Consider the following 16,825-nt stretch of genomic DNA (forward strand, 5'->3'; position numbering starts at 1 on the left):
TTCTACTGCCCCACTGGGCCCCATCCTGCTCTGTCTTCAGTGGCTGGGAGACACCAAGGAGGAAGACCAGTGTCGGTGGGAGTGGGTGGAGGAGAAGCCTGGACTGTCCCAAGGAGCAAGGCCCAAACCATTCCCCACCCCAGACCTGCATTTGCCTTCCTGGTCCCTCAGTGCAGACCGACTCCACACCCTCTCATGGCTCTCCCAGCACAGGGCTCTTTTGGATTGCATATCCGTGTCCGCTCTAGGTCTGCGCTTCTTGTCCAGGGTCCCCTCCCTGCCCTGGGTCTGTGCCCCCTTGTCTAGGACCTCCTCCCTTCCCTGGGTCTGTGAACTCTTATCCCCTGTCCAGAACCTCCCTGGTGGTCTAGTGGTTAGGATTCGGCGTTCTCTTATCCCCTGTCCAGGACCCCCTCCATTCCCTGCATCCATGTCCCCTATCCAGGATCCCCTTCCTTCCCTGGGCCTTTGTTCCCTGTCCAGGACCCCTGTCCAGCCAGCTGTGGCTGTCTGTCTGCAGAGGGTGACTCTTCCTCCCTATGCTCTTTGAGAAGCCTTGGGGCCCTGACTCCCATTGCCAGCTGCCTGCACTGCGCTTCTCTCCCTCTGCCCTGGTGAGACCTTCTCCTGTACCTGGCCCACTCCCTTCCAGCAAATGGCCCCTGCAGGGTGGGGGCTGGGCCTTCAGCCCTCAGCGTCCTGGTCATCTTCCTCCCCTCCCCCATGGAGCCCAGCCTGTCCCCCCCACCCCTGACTCCTCAGCCCTCTCCCTCTCTGTAGGTTGGTCTGAGTGGATATCAGGGCAGAGCACAGAGCTGGGGCACTGAAGGGCAGAGAGAAGAGCAGGGACCCTGCACCTGGCTTGGAGAGGTGACGGTGCGGCCTCAGTTTCCAGAGGCTGCAGTCAACCCTGTATACTCCACATACCCCTGGATCACCATGGAGGGGCCGTGGGAGACTTCAGCCAGCAGGGCACCTTGCTTGTCCTGGGGGCTCTCCCTGCCCAGCCAAGAAAGGCAGGTAGGGGGCTCCCAAAGGCAGGGCTAGCCCATCCCCACCCTGAGGTCCTGAGCATGGTGCCCACCATACACTTAGAGCCTGCTGAGCCCTGCCAAGCCTTGCACACTAGTTATGCCCTGCCACAGAGGGAAGGCCAGGCAACCTGGCTCGGCTCTGACCACAGGCCTGAGCTGGATGAGAACAGGGAGGAGACCCTGTGAGATCCTGGCCTCACATGGTGGCTCTCTCCCAGCTACGGATGTCCCTGTGACCTTCATGCTGGATTCCATGACATGAGCTATGACTTCTGTTGGCCTTGGTCAGAGGAGGCCAGGCCCAGAAGAGCCCCCTGAGACCTAGGCTCTGTCTGCGCTGGCCAGCCCTGGGTTGAGGGGCTGTGTCTTACCTCCCAGCCAGGCCAGGCTCTTGGAAAACCCTGGGCAGGACCACGAGGGGGACCCCATCTCTGTCCTTGGTGACCCTCCCCCTTCCCCTGGACTTCTGGCCTCTGCGGGCCATAGCAGAGGCCCCAGGGGTCCTCCCGTCTTGGCCCATGGACATCGCCCCTCCCAGAGGGCCACCACCGATCCAGCCCCTGCACCTCACCAACCCCCTGCCAAAAATCCAGTACAATCCAGTCTTGTTTCATAGTTTCTTCTTTGTTTTTTACTTTCTCCCCAATTGTTTGTAACTCACAAGCTATGACTGCAATGATTTCTTTCATAGAAAGAAAAGGAAAACAACAACAACACAGCTGTTTGTCTTGCTCCAGTGTATGGTGGCTGTAGCAGCATTGGAAAACATTAAAATCACAAATGCAGAATTCCAGGCCGAGGGAGATGGTGTCCCCAGAGGTGTGCAGGTCATGGTGCCGCACCGTTTGCTCCCCCTGCCTGGGCAAGGGCCCTCCGGCCGGGGCTGGGAGACATTTCACAGTGGCAGAGGCTGGGCGAGGAGAGGTCTCTGCCTGGCAGCCCCCGGGGGGAGGTCCCTCCGCCTCCTGTTCCCAGGCAGGGTGGATGAGTCAGAAGGACAGGAGCCACCAGCCAGAGGCTCCTGGACACCACAGCCACAGCAGCAGGCCTGGCGGGGGGTGTCAGTCCTGGCCATGGGGGGTGGGAGGGTGACCACCCCTCTGGGGACTGAGGGGCCTTCGCCCGCAGCATGGGGGTGTACTCACCCTCCCCTCCCCAACAACCCAGCCCAAATCGAAGTGAGCCTCTGAGGCAGGGGGAGGGCAGGCCAGGCGGTGAGACTTTCCATCAGTGCCAAAGTAGAGATCTGGGCTGGTCAAACCGACGGTGGGGCCTGGGGGGTGCTGCGCCACAGGAAGAGGGCCCAGGGGTCCGAGGCCAGGGCGCACAGCAGCAGGGGCAGGGCCAGGCCTCTGGGTCCAGGCCCCTCTGCGGCTGGGCCCCACGTGCTTTCCCCAGGCAGGACTGGTTCAATCCTGTCCAGGTTCCTGGGACTGGGCGGGGTGACGGCTGTCTGGTTGGGCTCCTGGTTGGGGCTCCGGCAGACGCCTGGCTGACGGAGGGGTGCCACAAGGCCTCCAGACCCCTTAACTGTCCCGGAGCATCCGACTTGGAGGTTGGATCACAGGGCCCAGAAGAAGGGCTGGGAGGAGATAGGCCAGCCTGCCGCGTCTCTGCTCCGCGCAGGCCAAGTGGCTTGAAATCTCACAGGTGTGCTGGTGGGGAGTAGGACGGCCGCTGGGAACTCCGCCCCCAGAGATGACCCCGCCCCACGCGGAAGCCCCACACACGGAACCCCGCCCTCCATCCAGAAGCCCCGCACCCGTGTAGAACCCCAGGGCCCTACCACAGGGGACTCTCCTCCCTTACAGGAGTGCCAGTCCTGGAACCCCGCCCCCAGGGAGAAGCCCCGCCCCATTCAAGGAAGAAACCAGAACCAGTCTAAGGACACGGTCCCCATACAGGTACTCCTCCCGCCACCCCCGCCCTACTAGGGAGGAGCCCACCCCTATCCAGGAACCCCACCCGGAGGCCCGCCCCCAGAGAGGAGCCCCGCCCCATCGAGGAAGAAATCAGCGCTTTCAGGGCGGACCCGGGTGCCCCACTTGGGGGCCCCGCCCCTGTCAGGAGGACCCCCCGCCCCCGTCCAGGGAGGATTCCCGCCCCTGTCCCGGGAGGAGACCCTACCCCGTCCAGGACCCCAGCTGGGGACCCCTGTCCCTGTCCCGTAGGAGCCTCTAACCCGTCCGGGACCTAGCTAGGGACCCCGCCCCCATCCCGGGAGGAGCCCCGTCCCCGCCCAGGACTCCCGCTGCGCACCCCGCAGCCGTCGGGGCGGCCCCGCGCAGGGCGCGCTACTTGCATGTGTGCACGTCGTAGACGCGCGCGCACTCCTGGCAGCTCACGTAGCAGCACCAGTGGAAGACGCAGTGGCACTTCTCGCGGCGCCGTTCGGTGCGCGCGTTGTGGCCTCGGCCGCAGCACAGCAGGTCGCAGCCGTCGATGCCGTGCGAGCTCACGTTGCACGTGCGGTCGCGCGTGCCAAACGAGCCGGTCTCGGGGTTGGGCTCGCAGAAGTTGGGCGAGGCCTCGTAGTACACCAGATCGCGCTCCGTGGGCACCTTGAAGTAGGTGTAGCGCGGCCGCAGGGTTTCCACCCAGCCGCGCGACTCGCGGTGCTTCTCCACGACCATCTCCGAGGCACTGTCGTACTTGTCCTTGAGGAAGTCGCCGATGGCACGGAAGTCGGGCTGCGACCACCAGCAGGTCTTCACCTCACAGCTGCCCGACAGCCCGTGGCACTTGCACTTGAGATGCATGTGGCTGGCGATGGCCTGCAGAAGCATGCCGGGGGGCGTCAGGGCGGGCCCCACGCACCCCCCTCTCTGGCTCTCACCATCCGTGCAGGGGCCTGCTCCCCAGGGGTGCGCTCCCTGCCTGCACCGCCCCACCCCCCGCCCCATGTGCTCCTGGCAAGCCCAAGGCAACCTGTCTCCTCCATAAAGGCCCTTCTCCGCGGGTTCCCGGTGCCGCCTCTTCTCTGCGCTGCAGGTGCTCTTGTGGGTCCGCACCCTGGCTGACACCAGATCCCCGGAGGGCAGGGCCTGGGAGCCTCCCCTGTCTCCTGGCTGGGTCTATACAGGCAGCCTGTACGACTGCGTGAAGGAAGGAAGGGACAGTGACAGTAACTGATGGTCTGGTCTGGGCATGCAGGAGGGTGACATTAATGCTGACTGGGAGAGCCTGACACCACAGCCCAGAGGATATGTACCTGGTGGCAAGGCCAGGGGCTGACCCGTACCTGAGCACGACTAATGGGAGTGGCTTGAGCAGCCCACCTTCAGGGTCTGGGAAGCTGGGTTTATGGGGCTGGACGAGAATTCCAAGAGGAGGGAGGTAGTGTGGAGGGAGGAGGCTGGGGGACTCTGGGGCCCTGAGGGCCAACAGCTGAGGGATACATTTTTTCCCTCCTCTATTGGAGGGAAGGGGTGGGGTTGGGGGAGAAGGGGCGTGTAACTCAAACCTACCTGTCCACCATTGCTTGGACCACTGTGGTGGATGCCTGCCACCCATGAGCCCTGGAGATCCTCAGGCAAGAGGATGTAAACTACCTCCTTCACCAGTTCAATAGTGATGGTGATCACTACTGCAATGATACCATGTTGGTTGGTAGATCCGCCTTGATAAAATTTAATGTTAAAGCTAATACCACCCGTTTCCTCCTTCATTGTGGCTACGGGGAACTGTACAGCCAAGTGCGTGAGTCCCATTATACTCCTGCTGGCCGGTGTACAGTGGGCTCTACATCCAAACCCTGCCTCTCTCCTGTTTCTTTTACATGTCCCTCTCATACTGGCCCTTTCTGGGCATCAGTACTATCTGGCATCCCTTCCCCCAGTTCATCTCCATCTCATATCTATGTTCTTCTCTTCTCCAGAGGACAGACCTCTTCAGTGTCTTCAGGTCGACTTTTATCAAAATTACATATGCTTATACCTTGAGGAGTCCAAGAGTCCCTGAGACTCGCTCCCACACCCACTTGTGCACAGCACCTTCCTGACCAGCCAAGGCAACACCGTGCCTCTTGCATGTCCAATGGAATGTTTGTCTGGCTGCTTCTTGAGCATTGGGGGCTCCAGCAATGTGTCCCCTCTCACCATGGAGGGTGGGAAGTCAGCTCCTCACCATCACCCACCGCTCCAGCACACAACTGCCCAGCCCCCTCCACCCTAAAGTGGAAGCATAATCCAGCTAGAGTGATATCCAGGACTGGCGGTATTGGGACTGTGTTAAAGTCATACCCAGCCAAACCCCACGACAGGGTAGGATTCCTTTCTTTTTCTACAGAATTTTATTGTTGCTGTTTTTTACATACTTATTACAGATTCAGACTCAAACCCTCCCTAAATCATCTGAATATCCTCTTTGAGATGTTCAAATAGGCGGCATATACTGCGATTTCAGCTTCTTGGAAATATCTTTTTCAGAGGCTATCTGGTATATTTTGTGAAGTGTGCATGCCCAAACGTGCTGCATATTCTGTGATTTCAGCTTCTTGAAGACATCTTTTTCAGAGGCTATCTGGTAGATTTTGTGAAATGTGCATGCCTGAAAACATATCTTTTCTATGTAAAAAGTGGACAAGAGGGTTGAGCTGGATATAAAATTCTTGGTTGAGAGTCTTATTTTCTTTAGGACTCTGGAAGCATGGCTCCATCTTTCTTCCAGCCTCCATTGCTATTCTTGGGAGCTTGAATGCCACTTTGATTCCTGATCCTTTCCATGAAACCCACAGCATGGAGGGCTTCCCTGTGAATTTCAAGGTGTGATAGGTCTTGATATGGGTCTCTTCTCTCACGTGCCAGGGTCACTTACTGGGTCTGTTTGGTCTGAAACTTGTGATTCTCAGTCCTGGGAATGTTCCTGCCTTCTTTGCCAACATTCTCTTCTTCGTGTTCATCATTGTCTCTCTTGGAAAGATCCTCCTTGTTTTCCATTCTTTTCCTATTTTCCATCTCTTTGTCTTTTTCCTTCTGTTCCATGGACGCGTGTCTCAAGTATCTGCCAACCTTTGTGTGGGGAGTTTGGTTTCTGCTATTCTACTTTTATATACAGCAGCTTTTTTTTCTCTTAATAGCATTTTCTTTTAATTTAACACCCTATTTCATTTTTATGGAAAGAGTATTTTATCTCTCTGGGGATAGTGGCAGTTTTTATTTTCTTTCCCTTTTTTCAATCATTTAAAAAACATTTAAGTAATCTCTGTGCCCAGTTTGAAGCTCAAACTAATGACCCTGAGTCACACACTGTACAGCTGAACCAGCCAGGCACCTGGACTAGTGGCAGTATTTGAAGTTTTCATCTCTCCTTACAGTGTCTCTTTCTCACAAGTTCTGTTTTCGTTTGTTTTGGTCTTCACTTTTGTGGTTGTGAGCGGCTTTCCTCAGATGTCCTGGGATCCTTGGCTGGCTGCTCATATTTAAAAGGAGAACACTACACATCCTGTTGGGGGCTCATGTGCTTGGTGGGGGCTTATCAGCATAGGCCCTCATTGTAGAGTGACCTGGCCACTTTACTTCATGGGGGAACCCCAGGTCAGTTCATTTGAGTCTCTTCTTAGGTTGATCCAACCCCCAGGGGAGAGGGTCATCAAGATTCACTGTGGGATACAGAGACTAGGAAGAGAAAGATGTGTGCAGATGGAGACAACTTTCTCTCAGGAAACCTTACCTTCCCCAGGCTGTCCTTGGTGTCCCTCGGTCCAGACACACTGTGATTTGCCCTTCCTGGAGAACAGACCTCCAGACTTCCACCATGGTAAAGGGTAGGGACTTTTCCTGGTTGCAAGGAGTTGGACAGAAGATCTGGTGGGTTATAAACTGCTTTTAAAGTGGATTATCAGCCCATCTTCCCATGTTTAGCCCCATTATTGATCTCTAATTTTCAAGATACCTGATACTAGTAAGTCCTGGGTTGGTTCTCAGAGTTCTCCTCTATTGGTTTAAGATTCTACTTTCTCCTAAGACCCAAGTATTCATGGATTAGTTTATTAGTCTGAAAACTTTTGCTGCCACGTTAGTCCCTGGTTTCCATTGTCAGGTGTGATTTTGTTCTTATGTGTTGTAATATTCATTTGCTGTCATTTTAGTTGAGTTCCAGGGGTGCAGAGGGATGCTTCTGTTTTGGGATTCCTCATAGACCCTTCAGTCCTACAATGGCCATGTGATTCCTTCCCAATTACATTCTATGACTTACAGTTTCTGGTTCCCTGCTGAGACATTCACACTTGCAGTTTGGCTTTATAAACTTAAGGAAGCATATTTCTTTGTTTACAATCTGTGTCTCCTAATTCCAGTATCTGGAGTCCCTGTGGACTTGTCCCTGTGGGTTTTGCCAATGATCACTCATTGTATCACTAGCTCACGTGACAGGCTATCCTTGTTGATTATGTGCTGAATGCTGTGTTTGAGAAATTAGTTGTAGAAACATTTTTCTGACTTGAAAAAGGCGATCCTCCTCCAAAGAGGATTTGCCTGCCTTTTCCAGGTGTGTGGAAAACCCAGCAATTTGGGTACACCATAATCTGCTCTCAGATCCTGAGATTTTTCGAGCCTGCACATGTGATCAAGGGCTGGTCTCCTTCTGGTTTTCCTTTACTCCTCAGGGTCCCAGCCTAAACCGAGGCATGGTTTCCTAGAGATAGCACTCTTGGTGGGGCTGTTGGCTCTGGGAGGGTTAGGGTTAGGGTTAGTATATATGCTGTAAATGCAAAATTGGACAAAAGTTCACCATTTGCCAGCCATTGAACACCTGCTCCCCAGAAACTCCCATCGTGTTCTCTTCCAGCTGCATGGAGTCCCCTGTTCAGCCTCTGACACCCTTATACCCATCCTTTTATGAACCCAAGTTCTTTACTTTCATGTGGTCCACATTATTGCTACATGTTTCTTTCATTGTGAAAGATTTTTGGTCCTGTTTGGGAAACCGTTGCCTACTCCAAGGTCACAGAAATGTTCCCCTATGCTTTCTTCCTACCATGTTTCTTTGTTGGCTTTACCTTTGCCACCTGGGTTCATAATTGACCTTATATATGGTGTGAGGTAGGGGTCAAGGTTTTTTTTTTTTTTTTCCTTCCTACATACGGTGATCCAATGGGCCAGCACCCTTCACTGAAGACCCTATTTCTTGTCAGCACTGCAGTGTCGTCCCCGGGATAAGTCAGGTGACAGGCAGCCCATGCTTTTAACAGTACACATCCCACATTGCGTCCTGTATTTGTCCTGTTTCTGACAGAAAGATGAGTCAGTCTCCTCATCTTCTGTTGCTGGCAGTCAAGCATCTCAGTCCCCTGCGGTCCTGGGTCCTAAGGCCAGCCCCTCATTGTACTGCGGAATCTGCTCGGGCTCTCTGGGCTCCACCAAGTGCTCAGGGCTCCATCGGCTCCCTGTGACCTTCAGACGCCATCCTTCCTGCTGGGCCCCATGTTTCTTCTTCCTCTGCTCTCCTCTTGCTGTTCTACCAGATGACCTCACTCACAGGCAAGCACTGGGGCTGCCCCAAGGCTCCTGGCTTCCCTCCACCTAGGGAACTGTGTTCCTTTGCATACACTGTTTTCAGCACCACTGCCGATAGAAGGCTTTTTCTTGAGATGCCAGCCTGGGGTGTGGTCCCTCTGCGGTGCCCACGTCACTTTGTGTGTGCCCTTCCTTATCACACAATGTCCCACGCAGTGCCGTATGGACCTCGCTGTCTTTCTCCTGGGACATGCAGGCACTCCTGCAGGGCAGGCCTTGAGCCCACCACCCTGCCACCCTGTGGGACTACCCTCGACCCTGGTGCAGCAGCTGGACTGGGCCATTTCAGACAGCCCTGGCACAGGGGAGCAGCTCCCTAGCCTGGCCACCACCAACAGCCCTCCCTTCAGGGGACCAGGGCACATGTCCAGCTCAGAGAGCTTCTGGTTCCCCAGGACCTCAGGAATGTTGTCAGAAGGTGCACCCCCAGACCCCATTGTGTCTGTGCCCCTGCAGGACGCACAGGGCCTGGACAGATGACCCCTCTGCACCCGGAACATGCAGGCCAGGAGCCCCAGGACACTGCCCCACTCCACACACCCCCAGAACCCGCCAGGAGCTGCCATGGTACCTGGCGGCCGGCCTCGTTGTTGTGGCGGTTCATTGCGGAGCGGGCGTCTGGCCGGTTCTCCCGCGCATCGGCAAACTCCCGAGACACCATGCCGCCAAATTCGATGTCCTCACTGCAGCCGCCCCACTTCCAGCCCTCGCCCGGCAAGCCCTGGTGCCGGCTGCTGCAGCCACAGATGGCCGCCGAGCCCTCAGCGCACGAGCGTGTCACAGCGAAGGCCACGCCGGCAGAGGCGATGGCGTGCACAAAGGCAGACTCCCGCGTGGCTGTGGAGAGAGGCGACCAGGTTGGCAGGCCCAGCAGGGGTTGGGTGCTAGAGCCTGGCCCGTGGCGCCGCGGCCCCTTGCTGGGCTGGGCCTGGGCCCCCGGGGTGGGCGTGCATCCTGAACTCACAGTCACCGAGCGGCCAGGCAGGTCTGCCCCTGGTGCAGAACACCCATGGAGGAGGACGAGTATCAGGAGAAAGTCCCCGGGGGCCAGCCAGCCCAGGAGTCCAGGAGCAGTGCTGGACAGCCCTCCTTGAGACTCCGGCCATCTACGGGCCAGCTCCCAGCCAGTGCTGGCCAGGACATGCAGGATCTGAGCCCTGAGCACCGCTGGGGGCAAAGGGATTGGGGCTGCGCCTTGGACAGTGTGTGACCTCCTTTTACAAATGGACGTCTCCCCTGTGGCCAGGCCATGCGGCTAGGTATGTACCTGGGAGGACACCCAGGTGCTCGCGGGGCCCAGGAAGCAAATGGCACGGCCACTTTATTGGTAAGAGCCCCAGTGGGGAGGCTTCAAAATATCTCTCTGCAGGTCAATGAGTAGAGATCTGTGGCCTGGAAAAAGTCTGTCCTGGGGATGTGATGTGCAGTTCCCCAATCGAGGGGGACTTCTGGGGACCTCTGCTAACACATCTGTCTCACATGTTTGGAAGCTGCTGAGAGAATGGGGCTTCGGAACTCCCACCCCAAGACTGGCAACGGGAACCCTGCGGGGGGATGGATATCAACCAGACAGTGGTGACCATTGTGCAATGCCCACATGTACCAGACCCTCGCGTTGTGCACCGGGAACTGAGCGTCTTGGGTCAGCAGTAGTGCACTGCCAAAGGGAAACTGGAATTCGGCCCAGCAGGGACAGAATACAGAGCATGGTAGATACAACCAGTAAACCTCCTCCTTGGACCCCAGCAGTGCAGAGTGCATCTGACCCAGATGTCCAAGCCCAAAGCGTCTGGCAGCCTAATGGCCTGTTTGGGTGGCAGCTCTGGCCCATACACTGTGCACTGTGCCTCTCGTTCTGTCTGCACACCTTTCCCTTCTTCACCCCAGCTCCAGGAATGGCCACCTCTTCTGGGACCTGCTCCAGATCAGTGGCCTCCACAGCACTCAGTGCCCTGTACCAGCCCCCTGCACCCAGTCCTAGAAATGCTGAGGGCCTCAGCATCCAGGTTCCTCCAGACCCCAGGGGCTGGTCTGGAGGCTACCCAGGCCCCCAGAGGCAGGGGGAAACTGAGGCTGGGGAAGCGGTTTTGCAGAAGAGCAGTGGAGAAGGGCTGGAGCTCGGGAAGGAACTGGTGAGGTGGGCCAGGAGCGGACAGAGGCATGTGGGGGGCATTGAGGGAGGCCTGGAAGCACAGAGCATGTGGGGGCTCTGCAGAGGCTGGACCCCAGCCAGGCCTCCTCAGACTCTGTGAGTGCACTGCACCTGTGGGTCTGTACAAGCCTTCCATGCTGGGCATGGGGTGGGTGACCTGCATGTCCCCAGATTCCTCCTAGGCAGCAGCTGGGACAGTGCTGGGGCACCCAGTGGCTCCTGACACAGGGTGCAGCTGCCTCCCCATCCCCATTCTTGCCCGAGAACTTCTGTTTTGGGACGGGGATGAGTGGGTGATCTTCCTCCTGCGGAGGGAAGAGAGGCTGTGAGGAGCGGCTGTGGGCTCCTCCCCATGCCTCCTCAAGCTTGCGAGCTCCAAAGCCAAGGCAGGTAGAGAAGGGGAGTATCGAAACGGGCTCCAGTCAGTAGCATATACACACTTAGACTCACTCAACAACCAACACACCTGTCACCAAAAAGCGCACATTTACCATCCCGTGCCTCCCCCCACCACCCCCGCTCCCCTCAGCCCTTCCCTGAGTCCAGCCCTCAGCATCTGTCCCTGCACCATCAGAGGCTCCTGGAGGGAACCCAAGGCCCCAGCCTGCAGCTTCCCCCACCCACATGTCTGCACACACACACACACACACACACACACTCACAAATATACATGCACAGACAGGTGCACATATATGAACACGCATGCACACACCAACACACACGCATAGGCAGGTGCATGTGTGCAAACATGCGTGCACAGGTATGTGTACACACAGGCTGAGGGCACAGCCCTTTGCTTCATGACCACCTAGCCCTGCCTGGGCCCCTCTGAGTTCTTGGGGTTATGTCCTTGCTTGACCTGCACACAGGCCTGTCCCACCTGCTGCCCTCCCAGCTCTGGCAGCTGCTCCCTGTCCTCCAGCCACACTCAGCCCCTGTCCTCCCCTTAGGCAATTTGCAGCTGCTCCTCTGTTCATGTGCACCTGCCATTTCCCCTGTCTGCTCCTCAGGCTGGGGTCCAGGCCCTGGCATCTGGGTGTGGTCAGTGCCTGGACCGGGGAGTTCTTGCCTCTGTTCACTCCCGATTTGTCCCCTCCCCAGCCTGGAAGCTCCCTGAGGCGGGGACTGTGTCTTGTTCATCTTTCGTTTCCAGTGGCCCTGGGCTGGGACAGGATCTGCAGGATCTGAGCCCATGGGGCTGGCTCTCCACCCCTCCCTACTCAGCAGCCTTCACTGCCCCCTTTCTCAGAGGCCAGCAGGCAGCCACTCCCCCAGATGCCGGACCCCTTGCCTCACTTTGCTTCTGTCACACAACCCATCAGTTCTCAGGCAGGCATGGTCTAAGGCCTCCATGAATAAATGCCAGTGTGCCCTGAACACGGAGACCTTGTCCTTCTGTCCCTCCCTCCAGCAGAGCCCACCTTTATTTTGTCTTCCCAAGAGAATGTTCTTCTCCAGGTGGGCTTGGCTCCTTGCTTGCTCACCCTGCTAGAGTCCCGGCCTACAGCCTCCCCTACACTCCGTGCAGGGCCCTGCAGTTTCCTGGGGCAGACTGGCATGTCCTGGGCATGGCTGGAACCCAGTACCCACACCAGTGCCTTTCTCCCTGAAACCTCGGGCTGCGCACGCTGGCTGGAGCCCCTGATGGCCCTTCTTCAGGCCCTAAGTGCCTGATCCCAGACCAGGGGGCCAGAAGCACTCCTACTGGAGGAGGCTGCTTCTGCCTCTGCCCGCTTTCCCTCCTCTGAGATAAGGGGAGAGCCAGTGAGCCTGGGGCCTTGCTCCTTCCCCGAACAAGGGCTTGGCTGCTTATCAGGCTCCGCAGACAGGCCAGGGTGCTAGACACATTCAAGGGGAAGGGCGTGCTTGGGGTGGAGTGGAGGGGCGGGGCCTTGAACTTGGAGGAAGCAGAACTTGGTCCTGCCCTGTTCTGTCACCAGCTGGCTGTGTGACCCTGCCCAGGCCTCCCTCCCCCACAGGCCTCCATTTCCCCTTCTGCCCAGAGAGGAAAGGGCTCATCACACACGGAGTCCCAAAGGCCGAGGACACCTTGTCGCCTGCCTTCACCTTGCTCCAAAGGAAAAGAACCCTCTGAGGAGAGGCCATAGGACCCATGGCCAAAAAAGTGTGTGGCAGTTTGTTCTGGCAAAGGAAGTCTGCTTTCAATGGAGCACGCAGCCTCCACACAGGTTGGGAAGGCCGTGCCCTAGCGTGGCAGACACCTGGCCTGCCCTACCTTGCTGGAGGGGTCAGGGCTGTGGACACCCCAGGAGGAAGGTGGTGGATACCAACTGGCCTTGAGCAGATGCTCCAGGGACACCCATGGAGGCCCTCTCAACAAAGATTCAGGAAACATCAGGCAAACCCAAAAAGCCTGACCAAGCTCCTCCTAGTCTCGAAGGCATGAGAGGCATGGGCCAGGCGGACCTAGGACAGGATCCCAGACAGGTGGTAAGACGGGTGAATCTGGGCAAAGTCCAGAGTTCACACTGGCAGATCTTTGTTCTGACGGATGCGGCTGCATCTGGGGCTTGTCAGCCCTGGGGGTGGGGGGTGGGAGAGGAGATGGACTCGGTACCGTGCCTGCGATGTTTCTGTATGTCTACAGTTCTTGCAAAATACAACATGGAAGTACATGCTAGGGTCGTGCAGAAGGAAGACCCCCCAGTGTGTCCAGGTGATACCCTACAGTAGTGGGGCTTCTGATGTAGGGGTCTCTGGCAGCCTTCCTATGAGCAGGAATCACAGGGCATGCCAGAACACTTGTGGGTTGTGTGTATGTGCGTGCGCGCGGGTGCTTGGGTGGAGAACCCACAGCTTTTATGGGATTTCCACAGGGGGTTGAGATAAGAAGGTCATGATCTGACTGGCTGGGGCAGCCTCAGGCTTTAGAGGAGGTGGGACAGGGCTCCCCTGAGGCCATGGATGGGGAGGGCACAGTGGGGACTCAGACCAGGGTCTGGAGCCCTGGCAGCCGCCCCAGTCACAGCAAAGCTCTTAACCACCAACACCAGCTTTGTCAGAAGTTTCTGCTTCTATTTATACAACAGAGGCAGCCAGGGGGCGGGAGAGGAGCCCTGACACTGTGGGAAGGGAATCACATCTTTGAAATGAGATTGTAAACACCCATCGAGGTCACGGCAATGGACTCCAGCAGGTCAAGAGAGGAGGAGAGCATATGGGTGCCTGGGATAGAGTCAGCCAGAGCCCTTGGAGGTGCTCAGGACTGCCCTGCTGGCTCCAGGACATGTCTTCACACCTGTGAGATGGGCTTTGTCTCCCTGGGTCTCTGCACTCCAGAACTAGACCGATCTTGTCTCCAGACTTGGATGTCACAGGCTGGCCAAGTAACCGAGATCACTGGAGGACTGAACTAGGACTGCCAAGGGTTGTCACTTTTCTCTGAGAGGATAAGACACACGGAAAATGACTGTCACAATTTTGTAATTGAGGTTGGGGTTGGGAAAAGAAAGAAGAAAGGGAATTGGGTGACAAAGTCGTTTTGTGAGGTAAGCATCCTCCTTGGGGAAGGCCATCTTTGCCAGAAACTTGACATGGTTTCATTACCAACTATTTATTGAGATCCGCAAAGTATCAATAATCTATCCCTTCTTCCATTCATCTACCATCTTCCCATTTATCTTTCCATCCAACCATCCACCAACGATCTATACATCTACCATCTATTTATCATCTATCCATCCACCATCTCCCCATGCACCCATCCATGCATTCACCCATTCATCCATCTGTCCAACCATCCACCAATAATTTTTCCATCCACCTTCCATTTACCTATTCACCATCCATCCATCCACCATCCATTTATCCACTCACCATCCATTCATCTAGCCATCAAACCATCCATTCATCCATTTGTCCATCTATTCATTTGTCTATCCACCATCCATTTATCCATCCACCATCTTTCCACCCTTCCACCCATCCACATCCATTTATCCATCCACCCACCCATCCATCTACCCTTCCATCCAGCTACCCTTCCATCCATCCGTCCATCAACCCTTCCATCCATCTGTCCATCAACCATCCATCCATCATCCATCCACCCACCCACCCATCCATCCACCATCCATTTATCCACCCACCATCCATTCATCCATCCATCCATAAAACCATCCATCCATCCACCATTCATCCATCCACCCTTCCATCCATCCATCATCCATCCACCCACCCATTCATCCATCCATCCACAATCCATCCATCATCCACCCACCATCCATCCACCCTTCCACCCATTCATCCATCCATCCACCCACACCCACCCATCTATCCATTCATCCACACACCATCCATCCATCATCCATCCACCTACCATCTATCCATTCTTCCACCCATTCATCCATCCTTCCTTCCACCCATCCATCCATCCATCATCCATTTATTCACCCAACCATCTGTCCATCCATCCACCCACCATCCATCCATCCATCCATCCAGGATCTGAGAGTCTGGGCTCAGATCTAGGAATATGAGGTGGGTAAGATGTAACGTATCCATTCTCAAGAACATAGGTAAGAAATCTGCAAGACAATGGATTGCTGCTCTATCTGATGGAATTTCTAACAACTCAGGTTTTCAAAAGTTGAAGGAACTACCCATCTGATTGTCAATTACAGAGAATCTGGATGACCCACTCTCCAGTGGAAAGAATCCCTGTAGTGGAAATGAGGAGAGTGAACCAGGGGAATCCTGCCTCTAGCGAAAGAACTGCCTCCTTCCAGAACTTGAACTCTGCTGTTGTGCATCAGGTTCTCGGTTTTGAGCTGTGTCAGGACATCTGCCTTATAATTCATGAGAGATAGAGTAGGGGAAATAATGATACACAATGAAGCTTCCCAACCTGAACTTGGGCAGGATAGAATGGATGGATGGGTAGATGAATGGATTAGTGAGTGGCTGGCTGGCTAGCTGGGTGGCTGATTGGGTGGGTGGGGGTGTGGATGGGTATATAGATAGATGGATGTGTGGATGGGAAGATACATGGATGGATGGATGGTGGATCATGTGTAGATGGGTGGATAGATGTATATATGTACGGATGGATGGGTAAGTGGATGGGTGAGTGGATGAATGGATCAATGGATGATGGATGGTGGATAAATGAATGTGTACATGAATGGATGGGTGTATGGATGGGTGGATAGATGGGGGGATGGGCAGATGCGGGATAGATGGATGGATGGATGAATGGATAGATGATGGATGGTGGATAGGTGAACCTGTAGATGGGTGGATAGTTGGATGGATGGATGGTGGATAGATGAACATGTAGATGGGTGGACAGATGGGTGAGTGGGTGGGTGGATGGATGGATTGATCGGGGTAGAAGAGTGTGTCAATGGATGGATGGGTGAGTGGGTGGTGGGTAGGTGGGGATATATGGTGGATGGACGATGGATGGATGGATGGGTGGGTGGGTGGATACATGGTAGATGGATGGATGAGTAAAGTCTGGGACAGCTGAGGGAATCCTGACTAGCAAGAATGGGGTGTCTGGCAGAGGGCAGGGAGAGCAGTCCCACAGTGTTCCATCCCAGCTAGTCTAGTGGAACCTTAGGCGTCACCCATGAGATAGGCTTTGGCAGTAATTTTGCCTCCTTTCCGAACTTGAAAATTAGAGGGATCTTAACAAATTCCTGTTTCCAGATTTGAGTTTCATGGGCTTGTCAAGTACCAGAGATCATCTGAGGACTGAATTAGGATCACCAAGTGTTGTTACTTTTACTTTTTTTGTGGGAGAATAAGACATATAAAAAGAACTATCGTAATTTCAGAAAAAAAAAAAACCATTTAACGCACAAAAAAGATATATTTCCAGGGTACTTTGTGTTGAAGAAAGTTCATCTTTCACATTTCACCATGACGTTGGCAATTGGCAACTGTTAGTTGAGCACTGACTTTGTTCTTAGTGGACAGAAGCCTGCGGCTTCTGTTCTGGAGCTGACTGTCCTGCAGGGAGGTCATCCAGGAGGCTGTTTCAGCCTGGACCAACAGGTCACCCTGCCTTGGGTCTGGTGCATCTTTATCACTGCTGAGAGAACTGACCCAGACAGGAAGATGGGCACTCCTCTCTGCCTAGCACTGCCATGGGTCCTGCA

The 16,825-nt window shown here is 55.4% G+C and overlaps 1 protein-coding gene across 1 annotated transcript in view; it reads right to left on the bottom strand.

Moving 5' to 3' along the window:
- Positions 1–3,328: 3,328 nt before the first annotated feature.
- Positions 3,329–16,825, bottom strand: part of WNT3A (Wnt family member 3A) — a 40,577-nt gene continuing 27,080 nt past the window's right edge. The window contains exons 3-4 of the mRNA XM_044261805.1: positions 9,120–9,385; positions 3,329–3,808 (exon numbers count right to left, since the gene is read on the bottom strand). Of these exons, the coding sequence (XP_044117740.1) occupies positions 3,329–3,808; positions 9,120–9,385 (746 nt within the window). The remainder of the gene's footprint in view (positions 3,809–9,119; positions 9,386–16,825) is intronic.

Source organism: Neovison vison, chromosome 1 (assembly GCF_020171115.1).
Source record: "Neovison vison isolate M4711 chromosome 1, ASM_NN_V1, whole genome shotgun sequence".
In the NCBI taxonomy this organism is placed as follows: Eukaryota; Metazoa; Chordata; class Mammalia; order Carnivora; family Mustelidae; genus Neogale; species Neogale vison.